Source organism: Drosophila willistoni (genome assembly GCF_018902025.1).
Source record: "Drosophila willistoni isolate 14030-0811.24 chromosome XL unlocalized genomic scaffold, UCI_dwil_1.1 Seg142, whole genome shotgun sequence".
Classification (NCBI taxonomy): Eukaryota; Metazoa; Arthropoda; class Insecta; order Diptera; family Drosophilidae; genus Drosophila; species Drosophila willistoni.
In genome coordinates, this window is record NW_025814053.1 from 5,707,794 (window position 1) to 5,734,185 (window position 26,392).

At 38.4% G+C, this 26,392-nt stretch overlaps 2 protein-coding genes across 3 annotated transcripts in view; one reads left to right on the forward strand and one right to left on the reverse strand.

Moving 5' to 3' along the window:
• The window catches only part of LOC6644718 (teneurin-a), a 139,089-nt gene that overhangs the window by 84,520 nt on the left and 28,177 nt on the right, over nucleotides 1-26,392 (reverse strand). The window contains exon 1 of one of the 2 annotated variants that reach the window (XM_002067513.4): nucleotides 16,467-16,857. The exons of the other annotated variant lie outside the window; for it this stretch is intronic. Coding sequence (XP_002067549.1) covers nucleotides 16,467-16,612 — 146 coding nt within the window. The 5' untranslated portion in view covers nucleotides 16,613-16,857. Of the gene's footprint in view, nucleotides 1-16,466; nucleotides 16,858-26,392 lie in introns of those variants that run through there. 2 annotated transcript variants of the gene reach the window in all.
• LOC6644719 (protein ENL) lies at nucleotides 10,706-12,890 on the forward strand. The gene is made up of 2 exons (XM_002067514.4): nucleotides 10,706-11,343; nucleotides 11,412-12,890. Exons 1-2 carry the CDS (start codon nucleotides 10,842-10,844, stop codon nucleotides 11,993-11,995), a joined length of 1,086 nt encoding a protein of 361 aa, XP_002067550.1. The 5' UTR covers nucleotides 10,706-10,841; the 3' UTR covers nucleotides 11,996-12,890.

Here is a 26,392-nt window from a genome sequence, read left to right on the forward strand (position 1 = left end):
GCAGGAGCAGCAAGGAAGACCTTGATCAACTTTTCTTTATAGATTTTTGTTCCTAAACAGATGTCAGGTGAAAGGCAATGCATCGTCTAACCAACACTAGTAGAACAATATCAAAACGCAGAGAAAAATATATATTGGACTTGCCAACACTGTTGTTGCTGGTTATAAGCATTTAACAACACTAAAAAATCAACTTGCCCTTTCGATTCATTGCTCTTTGTCTCTCATTGTTACAGTGTTAAAAACTCGTTTAATATAATAAGCGGTGTCTTAAGGCGTTCACCAACACTGGGGCCTATCTGTCCCTTTTTGCTGTGTGCACACGAAAGCCAAACTAACAAAAAATTCACTTTAAACAACTAACAAAAAAAGTTTCCATTATTTTTTCTCTTTTTTTTTTAGTTAAGTTGCATAAATTTTGGCGTGCAGTACCCAAAAAAAAAACTTTTTTGGCAGCTGCAGAGGCAAAGTAGATTAAAATCTAAATACAGACACACAAACACTCACACTCACACACACACACACACATACATATATATATATAAATTTTGCGCAAATAAACCAAATTAAAAGTGCAAAACAAGAGGCAAACAATACAAAAAGTAAAGAGAAAGACAGAGAGAGAGAGAGAGAGAGAGTGAGAGAGAGAGAACGAGCGAAAAAGGGTAAAAAAGGAGAGTTAAATTCTGTTTTTTTTTTCGAAAACGGTTAAGTGTAAAGGCGCGTCATGTTAGACACACCGCAAGCCCTTCCTTGAACCACTGCCACTCCGTCAGTTCCCTACTCTATATGTGATGTTGCTTCTGCTCCTTCTGCTTGTCCATCGTTTCTACTGCCACCATTTGGTTGACTGGACTAACTTTTGACAAAATGTCGGCAAAAAGCAAAAACTGTAAAAAGAGAACACACACCAATGGTAAAGAAAGAATGAAAGAAAGAGCGTGGTGAAGGGATAACTGCGAGGAGACGGGCTTCAGGGGAGTAGGGGGACAGACAGCCGCCACACACGGAAGCCATAAAAACTTATGGCGAAATATATAAAAATTCACCCTTTTTTATACCCTATAATCAACACATAGGTCGATTCGGGTATGCTGAGATCTCATGTGTTTCGCTGAGTCACAGGAGAGTTGTCAAGTTTCTTACGTTTCACAACACTGTCGTTACCCATAACTGTCGGAAATTACACATTGTCTGATCGAATTAATCTACATGGCTTGATCACACTTAGTGTAGAGTATCCCCGTGTCGTTGCTACTGCAATCGAAGATGTTTTTACTTTTTTTTTTTATTTTCCTATATAGTATTTTATTTTGTATTCTTTTTCTTTTTTTTTTTATTGTGGCAAACAACACACAAGAATGAGAAAATAAAATGCAAAACGTTTACTGAACGAAACGAAACGAAACATTGAGGCGGATGAGTGAGTGAGTGAGTTGCTGCATGGCGCTGTCTCTCAACCCTTTTGGCCTTCTTTGCTTTTGTTGTTTCGGCCAACTAAACTTAAATGCTGAGTTTAGCAGAAAATACTAAAACAAACCCAAAGAAAAAAAGAATCAAGAAAAAGCACCACAACAACACGGCATGCAATTGTTGTAAAACCAAAGGCCATGAAATGCCCAAATTTTTACTACAACCAAAGAGAAAACAGGCAAGCAGGCAGCATTATAAAAATGTAATCAAATAAAAGCACAAGCATATTCATATAGTAAGAAATAAAAAGTATAAATATTACATATGCCATCTCAAAAAACTAGTTTAAAGACTGTTTCTCAACACTAATGCTTATTGATGAGTGTTGTATAACAGAGTACAAGTTTAACATTTTTCCTCGAAAAACGGGTTGTCTTTCTTTTCTGCAATTCCATGAAGGAAAGCAAATACAAAAGTATCAGAAACCGATATGAAACGAAGCGTGTATGTAAATATGAGCGGAGAACCAACTGTTTTTAACGTTTCTCTGCTTTTCGTACCGTAATTGAATGTGAGAGATGGTCGATTGATTTACTTAGTGCTGTTGCATTAAATCGATTTCCAGTGAATCTGCCACATTTCACATATTGACCATTTCCTGGCTTAAGCCAACCCACACACACACACACACACACACACAGACGTTCTTCTCCCTATGGAGATGGGATAGTGCACGATCGTGGGATACAATTTCTGTGCAATAAAACTCCAAATAGAGTCTCCCATTTGATTGCTCACATATTAAACTTATGAGAAGAAGGACCGCCCAAGAGGCAGCAGCAGCAGCAGCAGCAACAACACTGCAAACAGTGGTAGATTGGAGGAGGTTAAGGCGAAACGTGCCTAGCAAAAATGAAAGCAAAAGACTGGAGGCAAGTGGCCAGTGTTAAATTTCCAAGGCAATTGCAATTTAAAGAACGGGCATTAAGGTATGGGAGGGGGAGAGAGAAGGAGAGCTGCGGCGCTGAAAGCGGATTTTGTATGCGTTCTTTATGCGTTCTCTATTTATTCTTTCTCTTATTTTCCTTTCTGCATTTAACTTTTTCTTCATTTTTTTTTTATACATATATTTTTTTCTGCCATTCATTTTCATTCAACCGAATGCAAAATTGCGGTTCTTTTGTTGTTGCCGTTGTCTTCTTCCACCGATATATATGTATACATATATCGCATACTTACTATATATGCGGGCGGTCTGTGATTCCTCATCATAAACATGAGATACATTAATAAGGATAAACGATTGCTTGATACTCTCTCTCTATATTTGAAAATAAATAAACTTGACTTTCCTTTCATTTACATAACTTGCTCTAATGGATATATAGACAAGGTTTATAAATTTATCCAATATCAAAGTGGAGTTGAGTCCCACAATTTTCAACATGCCCCGATTCAATACTTCTGATCTATACAGTATACAAAAATTATATGGATATATAAATGTGTAAATATGTATGAAAATTCTGTGTGGGGCAAGAGAGAGAGGAGAGGAGAGGAGAGGTAGGGCAGAGTAATTAAAAGCAGGAATCGCAAATGACAAAGAGTGTATGTGATGGAAAGGGAGAGACAGAGAGACAGAAAGAGACAGGCGGTAAGGGGATAGTAGGATTTAAATGTGCGCCCAATTAGCATTCTGCACATTTTTCACATCCTTATTAAATGCTTTTTCATTTCTTTTCTTTTCGTTCCATTGCCGAGCATTTTCCGCATAAGTTAAAGTCCAGATTGAACTTCCCTCCATCTCAGTCATTTCTCGGTATAACTCTTCATTGAAGTCCCCTCCAACCCCCCAGTGCGTGCCCTGCCTTCCTCCTGTTGGGTGCCTTTTTTTGTAGTTGCCCGCATATGACACATCATAACAATAAACGATTTTTTTGTTCATTCTTTTTGGTTTTTTTGGTTTTTTTCTGTCGTTTTGTGTTGTTCGACATTTTATGGCATATAAATTTTCCAATTTATTTGTCGAGGAAATTTTTTCTATTTATTTAAATTAGATGTAAATTGGCTGGACTCACTTTAATAGTTTCCAATAACCATAATTCAATGAATGAAGCGAGTAAGCGGGACAAATCGGCCACCCGACTTGGAATTGGAGCAGGCGGGCGGGGGGCCTGGGCAGAGATTATTAACAATATAATAATGTGAAAATCAGGATTAACTATTCACATATGTATATATGTATGTATGTACTTACATAAATTTATTTATTATATACAGATTAAAGGATCAAAATGTGAATCAATCAAATGTATCTGCTCTAAGCTCATTCATGAATGCATAAAAATGATTTTAATTATGTTTTATCGCATTATCTTCCTTGAATATTATAAATTTAACTTTTTGCTCTTTCCATTTACTTCATTTTCATTTCACTCCACACGATTATTTGTAATCCTTTTAAAGTTTTCATTTCAATCTAAACAATCAACAAATTAAATGAATCAATGAACAGATAAATCGAATATAAATTTTTAACTGAAAATAAATGAAAGTCTCTCTCACTCATGGATAATATATATCGTGATGGGATCTTAGATTAGGTTCGTGCATTTTGATGGCTTATTGTTGGATTTTCAATAACCTAGCCAGCTATCATATTATGTATAGTTAAAGCACTGGGATCAGCAGAAATTTGTAAACCTTTTTTCCACCCGTCTTTGCTTTTTGCCTGCTTTTTGAAATGAGTCAAGTCTCATGGCTACTGGCCATGTACGAGAGGAGGATGTGTGTGTCTTCTCTTTGATTTTGTACAATTTGATGTGGCAAACAACTGGACTGGTTCAGGCTGCAGCTACTGTCCCTCTCTTTCTCTCTCAAGCTCTCCCTTTCGCTCTCCGTCTCGCTTGCTTACAATCTTGTTCATCCTCAAGACTTGCCTTTGGCTTTTTGTCTTACTTTGGTTTTATTTTTATTTTTTTTTTCTTTTCTTTTTTTTGTAAGCAAATGTCCACATTTTGACCATTTGAAATCCAAACAGGCAACTTTTACGAGTATGTGTGTGCGTGTGTGTGTAAGTGTGTGTGTGTGTGTGTGTGTGTGTGTGTGTGGTTGTGTCTGCGCTGGCTGCCATTTCGACTTGAGCTTGAAATTTTGCAACATGCCTTCGACATCTCTTGGGTATTTTTACGACTATCACTTGGTTTTTCCCAACTCAGACTGTTGCCTGGATTTGGTTCTCCTCTGGGTTGGTCTGGACTCGACTGGCCAAGCCAAGCCAAACGTAAAGAGTTCGAAAAACAAAAAAAACAAACGAAATTCAAGGCGGCGCCGCCACTATATATGAGCAAAACGGATAGAGGGATATTGAGGAGGGGTTTATGCCTTTAAAGTATGTGTTGGCAGCTTAAAATGGGATAAAGCAGCAGCAAAAGGAAAAGGCCAACTAACAAGATGTTTGCTGGTTTGCTTGAGCTTAGTTTTGCCAAATGATTTGCCGCCAATTAGCAACTAAGTGGATTTTCAGCAACAAACAACACACACATACACACATCCACAGAGAGAGAGAGAGAGAGATAGAGAGTGAGAGATAGAGTAAGGGGGGAGAGTGGGAGAGAAAGATAGCGAAACTGTTTTGGGGATTTGTAGACATTACGTGCTAGGTCAAAATCAAGGGAACCAAAACATCCAAAACAAAACAAAAAAAACAAAAAACGAAAGCATTGCCAATATATATATTTATTTCAGTTTTGGTTTTTCTTCTCTTTTTTCCATCGGTATATCGATAAACAAAATAGCGGTATCTAAGAGTTTTGCGTTCGTTCGGGTTGCGTACGTGGGATGCGATGGACAAAAACTTACTCACTGACTGGCTGACTAGCTGGCTGGCTGACTACGTGCCCAGGCGAACGAGACAGGCTAAATCGTCGCGTTATTGATGGCAAATTTACGTGATAGGCTCACACAACAATGTTGTGCGGATGCCTCACGATGGGTGAGACTATGTGTGGGTGAAAGAGGAGGTCAGTGCGCGGGGGGTCGACCGAAAATGGCAATGCTAATAATGTTGAACTTTCTTCTACTATGACACCGACAACAGCAGCCTTTCAACAGCAGCAGCAGGTACAACAACAACAACAACAACAGCAAGAACAAAAACGTTAAACAGCACAGGTGGGCTTTCCCCTTAACTCAGCAAAGGTTCTGCCCCCGCCCCTCTCCCCTTTCGACTTTGGCAAAAAAAAGAAATTTAAGCGCATTACAAAAACAAAAAACAACAGAAAAGGGCAAGAACGGGGGAATAAAAACTAAGAGAAAGAACCAAAAAGTTTCTTTGTTTGTCCATTTTTTTTTTCTCTCTCTCTCTCTCAATCTATTTCTCTCTCCGTCTCTCTCTGTCTTTCTCTGTTTTGCACCTTTTTCTTGTATCTTTCATTCCTTTTTTCTGTCTTTCCCTTTTGAAACTGACTTTCGAAAATTCTGAAATCCTGAACTTACATAGTTTTTCAACAACGTTTTAATTTAGCAGTTTTGCACGTCTCTTACGGGATTTCAGTTTATCCTCCCCAAACACTTTCTCCAAATCTATTGACAAATTGTATATTTTATTGAAAAATGTTGATGTGTTCAAAATTTCCCTGTTTAGTTATTTCAAAGTCAATTCTAAGATATAATACTGAAAATCAAACAAAACTGCACTGCAAAAGACCACGTTCAAATCCTTTGAAGTGTTCCACTTACTTTTTAACTACTTCTTCTCTTAACTCCTTAAATTTGAGTTGAAAACTTATAGGAACTGCCTTTAATACTTCGGTCATATGAGCGATATATTCCCTACTCAAGTTGACCTTATGAATTTTTGATAAATGTAATGAATATGTGGCAAGAAGTCTAGTCTTGTTGTTTCCCTTTTCGAAAGAGTCAAGTTCTCCTACATCTCTTGGCGGGACACAATGCCGCATTGCAACTGGCAATCTAACATTTAATTAAAAATCAATTAACAATGTTTACGACGGGGGGAAATTCGATGACCAATGCGGGGGGGAGTAATGGCAGACCAGATAGAGCGGAAAGGCAAGAACCAGAACGCACAGGTCTGTCCGTAGGAAGAGACAGCCAAAGAGGGACGGGAGGAGTGAGGTGAATGAATTGGTTTAATTCAATTAAAGCAATGTACGCGCCGTGAATTTTTTGCAACGAAGACAAATGAATTGTCATCAAAAAAAATTATGATTGCCGTGAATGAAATTGAAATTGACAATGGAAGTTGAATTGAAGTTGGCATGGCAATTCGCATTTTTCAACCCACTTGCAATTTTGTATGGCCACCAATTGAATTGAAATCCCCCGACCCTCTATTTGTCTCTCTCGCTCTCACTCATTGTCTGTCTCTCTTTCTTTAGCCACCCACTCTCATTCCCAATTCCTTTTGTGTCTCATTAGTGGAACTTAACCCTTTTCTCAACAATACAAAAAGAAGGTCGCGACCTGCTGCTGCCATTAAAATGCAATTAAAATTGACATGACTTTTGATTTATAACTACAGGAACTGGGGACCTCCAAACACACACAGAGATGGAACGAGAGACAGCGAAAGAGAGAAGGAGGAGACACAGTGAACGACAATAAAAAGAAAATATGAAAGATGAGACAAACTAAACAATGTTAGTTATTATTAAAGATTGCTCCCTATTTATCAATTTACTGCGACGATGGAATTTCTTTACAAGTAAATCAAAAAATGCTTAAAAATATTGCATACTTTTAGGAGCAGGAAGCCAAGCAAAGCACTCATAGTATTCTCTCAGCTGGCTATCTCAATGACAGGTATTTAAAGTCAAAGAATAGTATGTCAATTCATCAATTTTATTCCTTCTCTTTTTTTCTCAAAAGGGAAAAGGGAAACAACGTCATGTTTTCAAATAAAATGTCAAATTTTTCCTGCATTTTTCCATTCGTTCAAATATCTACCAAAATGTAGCTAAGTAGCTTCTTCTACTGCTATTTCCACTCCCAGTTTTTTTTTCATCTTCTCAAGTTGGTTTCGTTTTTTTTGCATCTCCTTGGACCGATTCAATTCCTCTATCACTTGCACGCACTCACACAGAATACTTCCTTCTCTGTTTCTCCTCTGACCTCTTGCTCTCTATCTGTTTTATTTTTTGAGTTCGTTTTATTTTTTGTTTTTTTTTTTTTTTAAGTAAAAGTTTGCGTTTTAGCTTTAGCCAGATTTATGTTTTCCTGCTTGCGTTTGCTGGAATTGTTGTCGGAGGAAGTTTTTTGTGCAGCATCAGAAAGTTCTCCAAAAAGATGTAGAAAAAAAATACAAAAAAAAAAAACACACGAAAACATAGCATACTCACATTCAGAGAGACAGAGTGAGATTGAGAGAGTTTGAGGTGACCGCAAAATATGCTCCTTTTGACTTTTGTCTCTTCACAAAGTCCAAGTTGAAAAGCTTTTCTTTCCTTCTGACTTGATATTAGCCACATAGAAGCTATTGCCTGAATGATGCCATGCAGTGAGCCTGAGATTCTGAGAGTCTTATGTTTTCCCTGTTTGTTTCTTGGCACAGATTTTGTTCCCTTTCCCCATTCACTTTCACTTGCCAACATGTTGTCCAATTAGGTGGCAACAAGCTACCTCATTTTGTTGCTCCACGTTTACTTCTTGTTGCCTCGAGTGTGGTTGGTACAAAGGTTAAACATTTCTCTGCATATATAGACTGATTAGAGATGATTCCAAAGCGAAAAGCCAATCAAAATGGAAGGAAAATGCTGTAATTCCTCTTCTTGGAAGAGCAACAAACAATGCAAACTCATTATATAACAAAATTGTCTCAGACTAAAGTACTCAGAGAGTTCTCAAAAGCACTTGGCCTGAGTCTCAAGCATTCTTGTTCAGAAAAACTTTATCCTGATTGTCTTTCTATAGTTAATAAATATTTTTAATAAACAATTTAGTTTAAGGGCCATGATTGATCATATTTTGGATTAAAGAGTGAACAAGTTTTTAGTACAAAGTAAAAGAATTTGCATGCTTTGCAACTTATTTAGCCGGTTAGAATTCTACGTCCACTTTCTTTGAATTATTTGAAGATGGAAACAACTTTCGAATACTTTACTGTGCCATCTTCATTGCCCAATCTCTTATAATGCTAAAATTCCCCCACTTATATGCTCTAATATTTTGGTAGACAAACTTCAAAGTTCTATTGTGTTGTGGCAAGTCAATGAACTGGCAAAAAGCGCCTAATATTTCCAGACACTTTACCTTCCCCGACAAAAAACAGCGGCTAGTATATAAGTGGCCCCTCGTTTTCATCTTTTCTACACACCATAAACCTTTCTCTATGTACAAAAGGGACATCCTTACCCTTCCCCTTGGTCTTATCTAGAGTGTGTAATGGGGGGGTGGTAAGGACGGGGGAATAGTGACCATGTATTGTGTGCCGAATGGGTCCAAGTATATTAAAAGTCTATTTCTTTGGGCAAGACAATAAAGTAGCGCAACGACGAAGAATAGTGGAGTCCTCCTCCAACCGAAAAAAATGAAACGAAACGAAACCCCTTTGCCTAAAAGTTGTAACAAAAGATGAAGGAGACGTAGACGCCAATGTACATGGTGTCGGTGAGGGTCGAGGCGGGGACTGAGAGGGACCAGCGTGCGGCAGGATGTATGTGAGCAAGAGAAGATAGCCTGGGCGGGCGGCGGCTGCTGCTGCTATTGTTCTACAACGCGAAATAGCGCGCACATAAAAAAAGGCCAAAGAATGGAGTTGAAAATGATAAAAATAACAAAAACCGAGACGAAACGAAAAGACAAAACTGAAGAGAAAGAGGAGAAGATATAGAAGAAACAGAAGCTGAATCCGAGAAACTGACAGGCTGACTGGCAGACTGACTGTGTATGAGTGTGTTTGTGTGTGTGTGAGAAAGAGAAAAGGGATCCAAAAGAATGGAATGAAATGCCGAAGCCGACATTGTTGCCCCTCCATCCATGCCATTTGCCCCTGCTCCAAAACTAAAACTCCAACCATTCACAACCATCCATCCATCCGCCTTGTCAATTCCTTTTCAGTGAGGCAAGGACAAGGGAAAAAGGGTTAAAATGTTTCATTGCACATTGCCAAGACACACAGCACCAAACGCCAAAGACAGAACAGACAACACACAACATATGCCAATAATTTACGCAATTTAGTCGAAACAAAAACAACCAAAAAGAACACACCAAAAGAAAAGAAAGAAAGCAGAGAGTAAGGAAAAAAACAAAAACAAAAACCTCGACTCGACTTTAAATTATCCTGTAAAAAAAAATGTTTGACAAATTTTTAAGCGCCTCGATCATTTACAAGGCGATGTGTAATTTCTCAATTAATGGACGGCCATAAGCAAGTTATCAAGAAGACCTTAACATTGCTTAATCTTAGCCATAGTCCAGGGTATATGCCCATTTTTGTTTTGTTTTCGCAAAACATCCATCAGATAAAGGGGCAAACGGCAAAGTTCCGAATGCGTTCCAATCCATCCATCAGCAACATGTGTAGGCGCAATGAGTTGGGTTTTCCTTCTTGGTTGTTGTCGTTGTCGTCGTCTTGTCTAGGGCATATAAAAGGGTTCTCAACTATTTCAGCCCTTCTCATAACCAACACCCAACCACTCACTCGCCCAACTCGACAGAAATACGACCCAATCTCGGATTTTGATGCTCAATTTTATATTTTAAATGTTATTCAAATTGTGTCACATTTCTCAGTTTAATGGCTTGGAATTGTCTTGCCCTACACCCTGAGAAAACGAAATGAAAAGGGTTTCTCAACCCCTTAACCCAACCCATTTTCTTGGTTTGTGGCATGTTTTTCTGCTTTCTGTTCATTTTTTGTCTTTTTATCTGAAGGCAGAGAGGGTAGAGAGAAATAGAGAGAGAGTGAGTGAGGATGCCATAAAAGTGCTTAGAGTTCACTAGGCGCTACGATTTAACCAAGCTCTAAGCTAATTAGCCTAAACGAAGTTCGTCGCCAGAGGTCATCCTTCCGTTGGCTTGCGGAAATTGCGTCATTAACAGGCGTTTTAACATGTGTGTGTTTGTGTGTGTGTGTGTGACTTGGTGACTTGACTTAAATCGTTTCACCAAATATTGATTTCTCTGACTCCATTACTATCGATAAGTCAAAGGTCTAGGTGAAAAGTATCGACATCTAGATTCAATCGAGAATTTAATTTCTTTACCTTTACCTCCTAATCTAGTTGGCTTTGCTAACTTTGATAACTTAATACCCCAACTTGATAACGTTCAGTTCACTTCATCACTAGACATCAAACAGGATAGTTCAAAATTTTCCATATTTGAAGAAAAAATAGCTCAACTAAAAACCAAATAGACTAAATACTCTTTTTGCCCAACGCGCCTGGGAATAACAAACAAAAATGTCGCAAGAAAAGAATACAAACTCGAAATCCAATTTAGATGCCAACACCAACGATCGATCATCCTCGCCAGCACCGCCGTCCCTGACTTCGTCGATGTCGTTTTCCCTTCGACAACCGCCACCGGTGCAGTATCGATATTCAAATGTGTTTCGTCAACTCTTCGATACGCTTGAATCGGAGCATCGCAAGTTGCAAGCACTTGAGCAGAGGCGTCAAAAACTAACCCAAGAGATGCAGAGTTTGCGGGAAATGTTGCAACAGGAGAGCCAAAGACTACGTCAAAGTTCGCCAGTGTATGGCTCAGCTAGATTTGCTCATTTGATGCCATCGTCGCCAGGACCCGATGCAATTGTACTGTCAGCATCAACACCGCCCCCACCGCCTCCACCACCACCCCCGCCACCCCCACCGGAACAATTTCTGAATAGACCCAGTACTAGTAATTCAGATGAGTTACAGCAAAATCGTCAACAGACTCAAAATAATCCGAATTTCCTGCGTAAGTTTTTTCACACTCACTTTTTTTCTCTTTTGGAGTCGAGAATGAAAAATTCTCTCCTGTTTTAGGTAAAGTATGTGCCACAAGCAATCACTTTTTAGGAGCCACAAATCTTGTTGACTGGGACAATGAGCTTGAACCGCCGCAGAATCAAGAAGAATTCAATGAAATTGTTTCATCTTTGCCACCATTATTGAACTTTGTCGATCCGGATGATGATGAAATTGCGGAGGGAGGGAACGAATCTACCGATGCCTTATCGTTAGATCCATTGAGGAGTCTGCCACCAAATCCACCGCCAAGTGAGTCGGAATCTTTTGATGTGGATCAATCGATGTCACCAAAGATGGAGAACGAGATTACTGATGTCATGGATGATGCTTTGCATGATGATTTCTCTAAGGGCTACGGTCACTTGCACTTGATCCATCCAGTGAATCCACCACATTCAGGTTTCAATATGCCACTGACGAATCTATCACCGAATTCGGTACAATTGGATAATGTGGTTCCGAATGTATTGAATATACCAGCACCACCGCCACCACCACCGCCGCCATCCGTATGGCAATTGCCCATGTCAGTATCATCCAAGAAAGATAATGCCCGTGAGAATGATGATGATGAAGAACGACTTGATGCTGATAATTAGAGATGTGATGTTCCTCGTTTTCAAGACAAAAGAGAGTACAAAATGTTCAAGTTTCGGCAATAGCTATACAAATCATGTAAAAGCAAACACAGAATAAACTACAATAGGATATTGCAAAAATTCTCTCTCTCTCTCTCCACATCTCTTCAAAATATTATCTCTGGCTGTGTCTCAGATTTTTCATTCAATTTGTTGACCTTTGTTGGCCAACGGCCTCGATGACAAGCATATCAAAACAAATTAGTTGGCCAACTGTCCGAAACAAATGTTGTCGTAACATCAAGAACAACGAGGACCTCACAAGGATAAGAAGGAGCAGTGGCATGGAGAAGGCGGAGGAGTTTAGACAGAGGAAAGCAAATGATAACCGAGCTAAGAAAAGAGCGCAACATTATTTCAATCATAAGGGCACACGATGGAAACTCAGGACTCACTCTGAAGCTCATCAAAAGCAAACGAAACGAACGTATGTGAAAAAGGCAACACAAAAAATAAGAAAAAAATTCCAAAGAAATATACATTTGTAGCTGTGGATGGGATCCATTCAAGTTGGCCATCTATAATATACATACATGTGCCGGGCATATTGATTGAGGAACCATTGCGACCCTTAACATTTTCCACCTCCTGCTGCTATCCCTGGCCATCATTTTTGCCCTTGGGCTGTGCACTGAACCGAGAGACTAAGAAGTGGAGTAAAGTATTGGAGCTGGACGTGCTACTGGACACACACACACAAAAATACAGAGAAATGTATAAGCACAAGCACACCATCAACCATCACCCATCACCCTTTCCACTAGGTCAAGAGGTCGCACACACACACACTCTCACACGCACACCCATGTATGAAGGGAAAAGTTTTGTTAAATTTGTCAGTGGAAATATTCGCGAATTCCTGTTTTTCTTTTTCTTTCTTTTTTTTTTGACGACATTTTCATGTTGTAGCAAGTTTTTCCACAACATACAAAATTACCCAGTGAACTGAATTAACTTTATGCGCACAGGACACTCAATTCATCCAGGACACTAGATACTCTACTCTGAAGGATGTGTAGGGACTTTATGAAATTATATTTTCAATTCGAATATAAAATTATAAAGTATTTTGGATCGTATACAGTTTGCTGGGCATCGTAAGACTTCTACATACATACCTACATATGTCTTGTGTGTGAGCTACCAACTGAAGTAGGTCAATAGGAGGGAGGGGGTCGCCTGCCTCACTACTACCTCACGCTCCTTTGCTTCACCTATGAAATTCGCCTAGCTACTTGAATTATTAAAAGTAAGTATATTTTTTTTTCCTTTCTTTTGCCTCCTTGGAAGTTATGTAGTTGAAAGTTTACAATATTTCCTGCTCAGTCCGCTACTACATCCCCTCGAACTGCTTGCTGCTTCTCCTACGTCGCCGTTCACCCCCATCAAATCGACTCAGCCATCGTCGACGTTCGCTCTTTCCTCCTCCTCTCTGGGGTCTTAAATTTTGTTTAAATTGTTACCATTTTATATTTCAGAGCTGTAATGTTTTATGGTTTTAGTTTTACCTGGCCGCTCCCGCCGCCCCTCCCCAAAGAGTAGAAATAAAGAAATTGTTGTTCCAGAAACTTACCTAGAATGAGAGAAAGAGCGGAAGAGAGAGAGAGAGAGAGAGAAAAAAGTTCAATGAATAATTGTTTTAAATTTGTTGGCCATCAAAATGTAAGAATTATGATTATGATTTATAAACAGAATGAGTTTGTGCTAAGCACATAATATATTTACTTGACTTTTGGTCTAGAGAAAAATTGTTTAACGTTTTAGATTGAACATTATTATAATGCAGCATAAAACATTTTAAAATTATTAATTTCGTTAAATTGTTTTTCGGTTTTGAAAATATACATACATTTTTTAGGATGATTTTGTCAAAATTTGACCAAATGGAAAAGGGAGATAGAAATCACACATACGCCATGTGGTATTTTGTTAATGATTGATTGAACAGCAATGTTTTAAGCCAAAGTCAGATTATTTGCTTTCATTTCATTTCATATTATATAGACAAATTGATCTTCTAAATGTCTCAGGAATATTTTTATTTTATTCATAACACTCTGCATAAACAAAACCGAGTTGCATGCCAAAAGTGACTTTATTTTAGCTATATCGGCGTTATGCCAAGTTCAAGTAGTTTTGAAATGATTTTTTTTTTGTTCTTTTTGTTTTGTTTTTGGCCAATTTCAGTTGCCTCAATTCATTTCATTTGCGGCAAAAACAAACGAAAACAGAAAAAGAAGGCAAATGGATGAAGAGAAACCATCTTTTGCCTTATCCCTCTTCATCTTCATATATATAGTCCAATAAAAAGTAATTGGAATTTTCATTTAATATAAAACAAAAAAAAAACACCAACTCCTTCTCTCTAGCAGGAGGTTGAAGAGGAAAGGGGCAGAAGAATGAAATGAAATCCTAACCCAGTTCGCTGCTGTTTTGGCAGACCCCAAAAAAAAAAAAAAAAAAAAAATGAAAAAGCAAAATACGGAAGGAAGGAAGGATGATGAAAAAAAAAAGTCGAAACGAAACCAAACCAAACCACTATGCATACGAGTATAAACGGGGCCACCATTCGCTGATGCGCGTTCCTCTATCAGTCCCTCTTGCTCTCTCTCTCTGTCTCTGTCTCTGTCTCACTCGCAGCAATCTCCAGCTTTGTGTGTGTGTGTGTGTGTGTGTCTATACCGTTTGTCCCTATATCTTTGAAAGGGATACAATGTATCCACTGGAGCATCATCATAGATGTATCCACTCAGTCGTTGTTATTGTTGGCGTTGGTTGCCATTGCCGTTCCATACCCGGCTCGTTGCTCATAAAACTCACTCAAGTAAAAGTACGAATGGTTTTCGATATGAAATGCATGAAACTGACAGGCAAACATATTGCGCCGCATTTTTACCACACACACACACACACATCGAATCGGCGGGCGTGAGATGAAGCCTCTCCCATCCTCACCACCCATCAACCTATCCCTATTTCTCTATACCTCGTCATATCCTACTTCTATCAGTTGGCTGACTGTTGGTTACCACTTGGACCCACCCAACGACTACCACCCACTCGGAAGTCCTTTGGCCCACATGCGAGATATGTAAGCTTTGCGGTTACCCTGTAAAAAAAACACATATGGGGCATACACGCACTTGGCAATCTGAAGGGCTCCTAACATGCTAAAAGGGTATCAAGTAGTTAGCTCTTCTTTCTTGTTGATTGTTTGGCTCTATTTGCCATTGTTGTTGGGTGTTTTATGAATACAAACAAACAGAAAGAAAAAAGAAAGGAAAATATAAAAAAAGGATATACAATATCGCATATGCGACACGGAGAGAAAAAGACTTGGAGAGAGTGAGAGAGAGAGAGAGAGAGAGAACTCTGCACCTCTCACATCTATTTATTCAGATATGAAAATGCATATTGTGTACACTCAACTCAACTCAACTCAACTTAACTCGACTGTATCTCTGTCTGTGTTTGCCTCTCTCTCTCTCTCTCTCTCTCTCTTTATCTCTCTACCTCCATTTCTTTATTTTCCTCTTTTTCTCTTTTCCTATATAAAATATTTTTTTTAATATGCATCACCCTCTTGGGCAAAAGTGTAGCGGCTGTGACATGTGTTCTAGTTCCTTGGACTTTCTCTTGATATTGTATTTTCAAATTTCCGATGGATGATATTCCGAATCTTATTTATCTTTGGTCTATCGCCAAACATAATATTCTCATTAACCATCCTTTATATACCAATTAGTCCTGTTTTGTCTCTAAAATCCTTATTCAAAATCATTTCCCTCAAGACGACTTAGCGTCCCAAATCCAGATTCAAGATCTCAATGCTTCGATTAGCTCTTCGAAAACATATCCAACGAAATCTCTTTTAATAATCCTTTTCAAATTCATTCATGCATTTCGGTTATTCGGAAGCCATTTCGAATGCGGCTGATCCTTATTCGCGCCTACTGCCCATACAAAACTAATCCTTTAAGTGCCTTTTCATGGAAAGGAAATATAGGAAATTAAGCCCAAGCCTGAATCTAAAATAATTCCATATTGGTTAAATTAGTTGGATTTAATAGTTGTTGCAAGTTTTTCATAAAATTTCCAGTTAAATTGTTTCATTTATGTATTTTGTTTAGAAAATTCACAATTTAAAATCGAAATGCACTCTTTTTTGGGGGGGGTGGGGAAGGGTTGGAAATTTCGATTATAAATTGCTAGCGGCAAATTCTGGTGGTCCATGCTCTGAACCAACTGAAGAGCCTCCAAGTTAACCCCATGCAGGGGTCGGGTCGGTGGCACTTCAGTTAATTACAATTATTTACATGGGTTACGGGGAAAGAGTAAGTAGATACAAAGCGGCAATTGTTATCGCTGCAGCTTATTGTTGTTGTTATTGTAGTTGTTGTAGTTGTTGTTGATTTTTGTTTTTCGATATTACCTGCTAGAATGATTCGGCTCGTGGGCAAAGGGTTCAGCATAAATATTACGAACAGGCGGCACTCGCCGTGGCAATGGAGGCGGCACTGGATTATAGCCATCCATAATGGTATCACAATCGGAGTACTTTATCGATTTCATAGTCATTTTGGTTTGTAGCCAGCACTTTATGCGAATTTATGTTAAATATATGTATGTCTATATATATATATATATATATCGAAGTGTAGCAAAAATGAATCGCCCACTCTTTTTGCTTCACCGTTACCGTTTGAGTTCAGTTCAGTTTCAATTACGAATATTGTTAATTATTATTGGCCACGTTTGCATTTAATAATTAATCAGTTATACACGAGAAGCGTGCACACAGACACACACATACACTTTAAAGTGTTTTGTTTGTTTGTTTGTTTGTTTGGTTTGTTTATTTCGTTTATTTGCTTTTTTGTTTCGATTATTTTATTCCGTGATTTTTCTCAATTTGGGCACGGTCCGGTCACCCCGTTAAGGGGAGCCCGTGGGGGCCGTCGTGGAGGCATTGCCACCGCGCCAACAATTCCACTTGTTAATAATGAAGAATACACCAAAAAGTTGAACTTTCTCTCTCTCTCTCTCTCTTTTTCTCTGTCGTTCCTTCGTCTGCAGAATGTGTTCTTATGATTTTATTTTGGTAGGTTCTCACTAAGAATTCTTCTTCTTCAACTTCTTTTGTTCAATTAAATTGTATTGAATATTCTTCACATATTTGCCAGTCCTTGTAAATGCTGTGAATAGATAATAATGGTTCAAGGGGTTAGAGTTGAAATTGATCATTTAAATAGCCCTTTGTGACCATAATGACGTTACGCTTTTTCCTTTACAATTTACCACTGGATACCAAATTCTCATAGAGGAAATGCCATATTCTCATAAACGAAATGCCAAATTCTCATAGAGGAAATGCCAAATTCTCATAGAGGGATGATTGCCAAAAAAAAAAAATATGTCCAAGATTTCCAACTTTAGCTGATGAATATCGCTAAGATAATAAAATTAATAGGTTCAGTCACTTACAAACATTTGTCAGTAAATGACTTCTGTCCCAATATTTAACAAGTCACCGATAGCCGGCGATTGATTGAGGCAATGCTACCCAAAAAGCCAAGAGTCCTTTTCTCCATATTTAGCCTCTTTCCACCTTAACATATCTACAGAATATTCAAATTAGAAAGAACTTGTCTTCTCATTGGTAAACTCAAGAACATTTTAAACTAATTTAGAACTGAAGCTAACATTTTTAATGGCCCCTCGATTCGATTCGATTTAAACCCAAGTTTTAGGTAATATTAAATTCAACTTTGATCGAAAATCAATTGGCCTTTAAAATGGAATGTAATTATCGATATATTTACTCCGTGTGAAGCACGCTATGGGGAATTGAAAGTTGACCCCAAACGGCAGCAGCAGCAGCACAAAAGTGTCATAATTTCATTCCCCGAATTCCTTGCTCTTGTTTTTTGGAATTCCTTTTTGCATCGTATTTCATGGCGAGTGTCTTTCGGGTTTGTAATTATGTGATTACAAAATCCCAACATAAATTTTTTGTGTTATTTTTTTTGTGCCTTCTGACACTGACTCATCTTTCCATCCATCCATCCATCCATCCATTGCGTGGTGGTCATCAACAAGCATTTTTTGTTGAAATATTTCACACATTCATTTCACATTTCATGTTTTTCGTTTTTTTTTTTTTGCTCGCTTTTTTTTAATAAATGTGAAGTTATTATTATTTTTTTGTTGCCAAATGTTTCATTAGGCTGAATAATATTGAATGATGATGATGATGATGATGAGATGGAAAGATGTGATGGGGAGACGATCTGATGAAGCTACATGCTGAGGTTAACAAAATGTATCTATTGATGATGATGCGGATGATGGGCGATATGTGAAGCTGTGAAGTGTGGGCCCGAGAATGTGCAAGTTCATTGCATTGTAGGGTGTTAATTAAAATGCCACGCCCCTTAGACACACACGCACACACACACACAATCTTCCTCACACTCTCTCCCATCCCTTGAATTGACCACACATCATAGATATTTGATTAATGAGTGAATTTTGGCTTACAGATTGCATAGATGAATAGATACAAGTAGATGCGAATGCAGATGCAGATGCGGATGCGGATGCAGATGTATCTCCGTATCTGTATGTTGCGGTTGCATTTGCATCTGCATCTACAACTGCAACTTGCGGTGTCGGCAAATTGATTTTAATCTGTAATTATTGTTGCTTTTGCTCTATTTAAGTACATGCGTCTACTGTTAAATCAGTCTATTGGTTTAGGTATTACAATTTTGATTTACTCCCCTCTCATTCTCCTCATTCTCCTACTCCTCCCTATGTTTGTTTGTGTGTATTTCTGGTTTCTTTTTTCTGCCATATCATAAATTTAATTTGACATGAAAATCCCTAAACAGATCTCTCTCTTTCTCTCTCTCTCTCTCTCTGTGTGTGTTTCTTACTCCCTCTCTCCTTTCTATCGACCACAACAACGGGGATTACATTTGAAATTGTTTGGCATTTTGGGCGTTTGATTTTTCGATTTCAATTCCGATTTTGATTTTTCCCTCCAATATTACACGATGACTTTGAGTTTGCCTCAAACATCATGGGTGGGATTTTGTGATTAGTGTGGAGAGAGCTGGTGCTGAGCTGAAGGAGAAGTCGAAAGTGCGCCGTTTGGAGCGTGGCAAAAGGCAAGCCAAGTGTAACAAATATGTTTGGCTCAAACTGGCTAACTGTGCGAGGTTATGGCAACGGTTATCCCAGCAATCAATGCGAAGCCATTATGGCAATGGCAATTGTCTAAAATTGAATTCATTTTGGCCCAAAATCTATATACATACATAAGATCAAAGCATTGGTAGGGTGAATAGCTGGCATATAAGTAACAAGAGGTCTAGGCTTAGAGAAGGATTACATACAGATATATTTGATATTGTTTTACTTAATTAAGTTTTAAACAATAAATACAATTTATTTGCCATTCACAAAAGAAAACTAATCAATATGAAGCAAGTTTTCTCTGTCTAAAACCAAAAAATGTGCGGCAATTATTTGAAGAGCGCAATAAATGAATTGATCGCAGGTTATTTCTAATCAATTTCTCACAAAGACACATAAAAACCTCTTCACAAATTGATCCAAATTCAAAATTGTGATCATAAAAAAACAGCTCGATGAAGCAGCCGTAGAGATCAGAAAAATCTGATCTCTCTCTCTCTCTCTCTATGTAGCTGGGCCAATTAGCTTGGCCTCAAATCAAATTCCACTTACAGTTGATTTTGGAAAAATTTTCACGACACTTTCATTTCACAGTTTTTGTTTAGCCGTTCATCGTTGTCGTCGCCGTCGTCGTCGTCGTCTACTCCCATTTTTTCCCTTTGGTTTGGTTTTATGGCCTGCCTTAATTATTCCTCTAGGTTCTGGTTCTGTTTCTGTTTCTTTCTCTGCTTCTTTTGCTCTGTTCTGTTTTGGGTTGTTTATCTCTGGGCAAAACATAAAAACAGAAAATGAAAAACCAAATAAACGCTAATTGGAAAAACATATTTTATATGGACCCCGTCGACATGCCACACACTTCCCACTCATAAAAATTCGAAACATTATTTTTCTTTTCTTTTTTTTTTTTGCCCCCACTATTCGTTTTTCTTTTTCTTTGGTGTGTGCTTTTCTTGCTGTTGTTGTTGTTGTTGTTGTTGTTGTGGGGGGAAAATCTATGTAAATCCCCCCACCGTATAGAAAAATCTGAGGCCAAAAGGCATAAAAATCTGTCGTCTGTTCATATTGCTGTTGTTGTTTTTGGGGGTAACCCTTCTCCACTTCCACTCACTCGACTTTAACTGCGACTCTGACTTGTACTTCTTGTTGTTCGTCTTGATTCTTGGGCGCTTATAATGTCAAATGAAATGCCGTGTTGGGTCATGATAATTATTTCTGACATTTGTGGCAAATGTTTTTTCCCTTCATTCGCCCTTTCGCCCGCTTTTCCTCAGTCAGTCACTCACTCACTCACTCGCTCACTCACTTGCCCACTCTTTCGCTCGATTTATATTTATAAATAATCAAAATTGTCGACACAAATTACTTTTTTCGGAATGGTTTTCGGTTTGTGAGGGGGCCAAAGGGGCTCTTACGCCCTCACCCTTGTTCTACCCTTTCCTCTGTGCTCTTCTCTGGCCCTTCCATCGTCCGCTTAACACATTTAATTGTTTTATTTCGGTTTTTGTGCCTTATAAAACAAATAAAATCAATTTTAATTACATTTAGTCGTTGACATTTCGTATGAAGAACTTGCCAACTTTTTACCCTCTCGTTCATATGAAAATGTTCCGGGTATATACGATTCAATGAAAAGTAGTCGCCCTTCAGTAAATGAAGTCCAAACTCTAAAGGTACTCCAAAGTCGGCAACTTACGAAATTTGTCATTTTTGTTGTTGTTTTTTTGGGATAAAGAGAGACATGACTGGGGTAAGATAGAGAGAGAGAGAGAGATAGAGAGAGAGAGTGATGGAGAGAAGTAGAGGGACAGGGAAAAACTACTGACTCTCTTCTGGTTATGAAACTCGTTTTGCGCCTGGAACTTGTGGATCCTAATCGAGCTACGGGAACTTCTTGTTTGGTAAACACAAACCTGATCCGAACTCGTTTGGTAGCATTTGAGGAGTAGAAGTAGGAGGAGGAGGCGGAGCAACTGGGTGGGGACGGTGGCAGGCGCGATGGGTCCGAGGGTCGCGGGCTAGGGGTAGCGTCAACATGATTTGCACTACAAAACAAAATTTAAGGAGCAGCGCGCTAAGCAACTACAAAACCAAAAAAAATAAAAATACAAAAAAGAAAAAATAATAAACCCAACCTACTCCCCGGCCTTTTTTTCGCGCTGCATTTTTTGCGTAGGCCGTTGTCGATTTCGGAGTGCAGCGAACTTGGTAGCCCAGTCCGAAAAAAGAGAGGCAGATAGGTTGAAAGAGAGAAGATATATAGGTAGATTAATGGCAACGACATGCCTCCTCCCCCTCCTCTGGCCCCCTCTTCCTCCTTCTGCTATCGACTGAGCGTGGTCTGTGCATGTGACCAGTAAATCTTTAAGCCAACTGCTGAGTAACAAGTCGCCCGAGAGATACCACCGAAATTCCTCTTCTTCTTCTTTACTTTTGTAGAGTTTTTGCTTTGCCCTACAACCAAGAATGTAACTAGAAGTCAAATGATCTACATAAATTGAAAATAATATGGCAAAAATAATAGAATGCAAATTGTTTTCCCTTAAGCTTAAGATACACAAAACGCTTTATCATGGAACTCAACAAGATTACAGAGACAAAGAAATGAAGATGAACGAATGAAGTGAAGCGATAGAAAATTTCTTTCAGTTCAATTACTGATTGAGCTGACTCCATTCGAAGAATTCTCTCCAAATGTAACAGAAGTAGGTACTTATAAACTGCTAATAATGGAATCATCAGAACATTTGTTTAAAAGATTATTGCTTTTTCAAGATATTTCTTATTTGGTGACCCCGATGTCCGCATTAAGCTGGAATGGGTGACCCCGACGTCTATATATAACCAAATTTGTTTAGCATCTTTTGGCAAATCAGTTTACAAAATGTCGCGATATCTTTGTGTTGTTTATCCTGACTCTGAAGGAAATTTAAAATTTTTTAATTCCTGTTATGATCTCTAAAAATATTTCATTAGTCGAGAGTTGTAAGTTGTTGAATGACTTAGTAACAAAGTTTAAATGGAATCATATTTCTTATTTAATGACCCCGACGTTTTGAATTATTTCTCAAATGAATTGTTAAATATTTACTTGAATAAAGATTTCATTTGGATAAGAAAATTTTCAAAAATTACCCCTTTCGTTTTTCATTCACCGCAAATAAATAATGTTTGTTGCCTTTTCCCCTTTCGCCAGTTTATGTTAAAGGCTTTATATACGCATGTATTTATATTATTTTTGTTGTTGTTGCCTCTTGTCTCACATAAATTAACGCCCCTGTCATATGCAATGTGCATTTCAAGGTCTCTCATCTTTCTTCTTCTTCTCTGTGCACGTTTTATGCAATGTGTGTGTGTGTGTGTGTGAAAAAGGTGTGATAAGGGGGCCAAAACAGGAGGGGAAGAAGATCAACCGCAAGACACGCGTTCAAGCCGCATTTGCTTGACGCCCCTATAATTCTCTTTTGCTTTTTTGTTTAAATATTTTGCGTGTTTCGAGATTTATGTATCTTCTTACAACACATAGGCATTCTTTCTCTCTCCATCTCTACCTCTCTCTGTCTCAGTTTCTCTTGTCGTTCTTTGTCTGAATTAAAGTATATGAAGTAAGAAGGATGCGATGCAAGAGAAGCCTGGAATGCTTCATCATCTACTTCATGGCATTTATTTGTCTTGAAAGTTTTATTGCTTTTAAATTTATGACTTTTGTCGCATGTTCTTCACAATGTTGATGATAATAATGATGATGCTGTTGCTGATCATTATCATCATTATGATCATTACAATGCAGCCTGTGAAGAGAAGAGAGAAAGAAAATATGCGTTCACACCTACAAAAACAAAAATTATGAAGAAGAAAAGGGGCAAGAAAAAGAGGCAACATCTGTCTGTTGATTGACTAACTGCGCCAAGATTAGAATGGGGAAAACAATTTTCTTCCTTCCCCCCCCCCAACTAATATACATATTTTTGTATTAATCCATTATTAAGAGAATTTTAATATGAATGCTAAATGAGCATGGGCGGCCTTTTTTGCCAATGATAAAAAGTTAAAACATTCGTTTGTCTTTTGTGAAACAGGTTGAAGAGCTCCTTCTCTAGCTTTTGCTACTGATAAGTTATCACAACAAAGGAGAGAGAGCGAGAGAGAGACAGAGAGAGAGAGAGAAAGAGAGGGGGAAACTGGTAATATGCCCGCAGTTATGAAATATTTGTGAAACGACTTTTTCTCTGTGCAAAATGAGATTAAAATCTTTCAAGACATTTTATAAACATGAAAAATGGTGAAATACTCTAACTAAAAATAACAAGAGTACAGGGCAAAATCCTCAAGTCCTCCCCGCAAAAAACCTCACCCCCTCCCTTCAAGACAAAGGCAAACTTTTTATTTGGCAGTAGGAGAGCACAAAATAAGGAGAAAGAGGAATCAGAGAAGAGACAGGAGAAAATGTTAATATTTATTGAAAGCATAAAAAATAGAAAACGCAGCCAAGGCAAATAACAAAGTTTTTAAGTCGCATCTTTTGCTTCGACTTCGTCTTGCTATACATATATATATATATATATATATATTCCTTTTACAACATTAATAATAAAAAAAAACAAGAAAGAAAAAAGTACAGTACACAGACACACACATAGACATAAAGAAGATGAAAAAGAAGAAAAAAAGTTAAGCTCATACATATAACAAAAGAGCAATTTGTTATTTAATGAAACTGAAAATGAACGAACCAACGGGAAGAAGGTGAGGGTGAGACTGGCTAAGGGGAACGGGGGGCCAGGCAAGAGGTGGGGTGTGTAACAGAGATGAAAGCCTTAACACACAGAATGCTAATAGCATATGCACACACACACACACACACACTCGCACAAAAACGAGACAAACGCAATACAAACAAAGAGCCTAAAGGCAGCTCAAACTTCTTCTCGGCCAAAGCCCTGATCTACTCTAGCCCCCCTTCAGATCCTCCCCACTTACAATACTCCATTTTGGTCTGTTTATTTTTTTTTTCTTCTGTGCCCGCAACCCACAGTTGTATCTTTGATTACTATCTGGGCTCAGCCGCCCTCAAAAGACACGCTCGTAAAAATGAAAAAAATTCATCCAAACACATGAGAGTCGTCGTCGCATCTGATTCGGAATCTCTGAATCTCCTTCTCTCTCTCTCTCTCTGTCTCTGACATTAAACCAATAAACAAAAGTAACAACATATATGTATAAAACAAAAATGTTGAGCTAATAAAGCAAAACGCAACCTCTTGGAATGGTAAGGAGAGGCGCAAAATTGGCTAAGTGAAAAATCTTGTTGCACATTCGTGTCAACAATTTGTTTGTTGTTGTGTCTGTTTTTTTTCCTTTTGGCTCTCAAGAGTCAAACGATTTAAGCCAACAAACAAATTTAATACACTTTTTGGCTACAAGTCGAAGAAAAAACTCAAATTAAAAACCAAAAAGCAAAACTCTATGCCTTAAGCCAACAAAATGTTAACTGTTTCGCTTGAAATATTGTGTAATTAAAGTAAGAAGAATATAAACGCAAGATCCTTGCTCTAAACTGAAGAGATCCAATGAGTAGTTCATAGTTTGAACAATTTTTAGGGATGCTATGGGAAAAAAGGAGACCCTTTTATGTTGCAGAAATCCAACGATTGGATCGATCAGTTTGTTGCTTGACTTGGCAATGTCTTTCTCTCTCCCTCTCTCTTTATCTCTCGCTGTTTCTAATTAAACTCTCAATATATGTAGAAAGAAAACAACTTCCTCTAGCCCTCACCCTTTTTTTTTTACAATTCGTTGTTATTTTCAACTCATCAACTGACTGACAGCAGCTTGTTAAATAAATGGAGAGAAAAAAGTATGAGAAAAGAAGGGGACCTGATGAAAACGAGAAGAAACGAAGAAGAAGAAGAAGAACAGCCACTTGGTTTTTGACCTGCCCACACAAAGTATAGGATAGTTCCCTATCTCCTACCTATCTACCTACCTATCAACTGCTGCCTACCCATGCATCTGTCCAGGGGCACCAAGCCCCCCAAAAAAAGAAGTGATCATCGACATCCGAAACCAAAGTCCCTTTCCCCCTACGAGTCTGGTATGTATTACGCCCCCACACACACACACACACGCACACACACACACACAATCTGAGTAAAGTAAGTTTAACGTTTATTTGTCACTTCACCAATCACAGAAATTGGATGAAGAAAGTTCCGCTTGAGTGGCTCATTGTTGCAACGACAACAAAAACAACAGAGTGCCACACACATCGGTTGAGTTCCTAATCGGAGTTGGATCGTCTCGATCTATCTAACTGAGAGATCGTTAATGCAAGACAAGAAAAAAGGTGTTAGGAAAGAGCTTAAATCTCCTCGACAAGCATAAACGTTTTGCATTTCAAATGAGATAACATTCAACCAGAACTGAACAAAAAAACCAAGAATTAGAAAGAAACAAAAAATTGTTATATATCGAAGAAAAAAATGCCAACATATCCATCGACATTGGGGGCCTGCGAAACGTTTTACACATAATAAAGGCGTCAAGAGCGCCATAATAATTATCAGAACCAAAGTCTCAGCCATTAAAAAGCAACAAAAAACACAACAAAAAAAAGGAAAATACATGCATAAACATATATCTATATATATATGAATTTCTCTAACGACTGCAACAAACAGCAAAACACACACACACACACACACAAAAATCTGAGAAGCAACGAGAATGAAAAGGAGGAAGGAAAAATCAGCTCATAAAATGAACTGCATGGAAAATAAAACAACTTTTCACGAAAAATTATTACAAGCTGAAAGAGAGAGAGAAACAAAGTACATAGACAATATGAGCAGAGCTAAAGCGCTTGGGCAAGGAGATGGGGTGAGAGGGGTGCCAAGAGGGAGGGGATGAGTGTTGATTGGCATGTTTGGGTGTTTCATACTCGGGGATTCATTCGTATGGCACTTGCCAGCGCAATTAGGCGGCCATTGCACTTGTCTAGGGCACCCAACTCTCTCTCAGCTCCTTCCCCCCTCCTCCTCCTCTTCATCCTCCTCCCGCGTTAGCTGTGAAAATTTTTGATGGCAAACATTGTTGCCACCGCCGCCCAGGCCATGTGGCATGCCCCATCAAATTGTAGCAGCCGAAATGTCTCGCATTTAC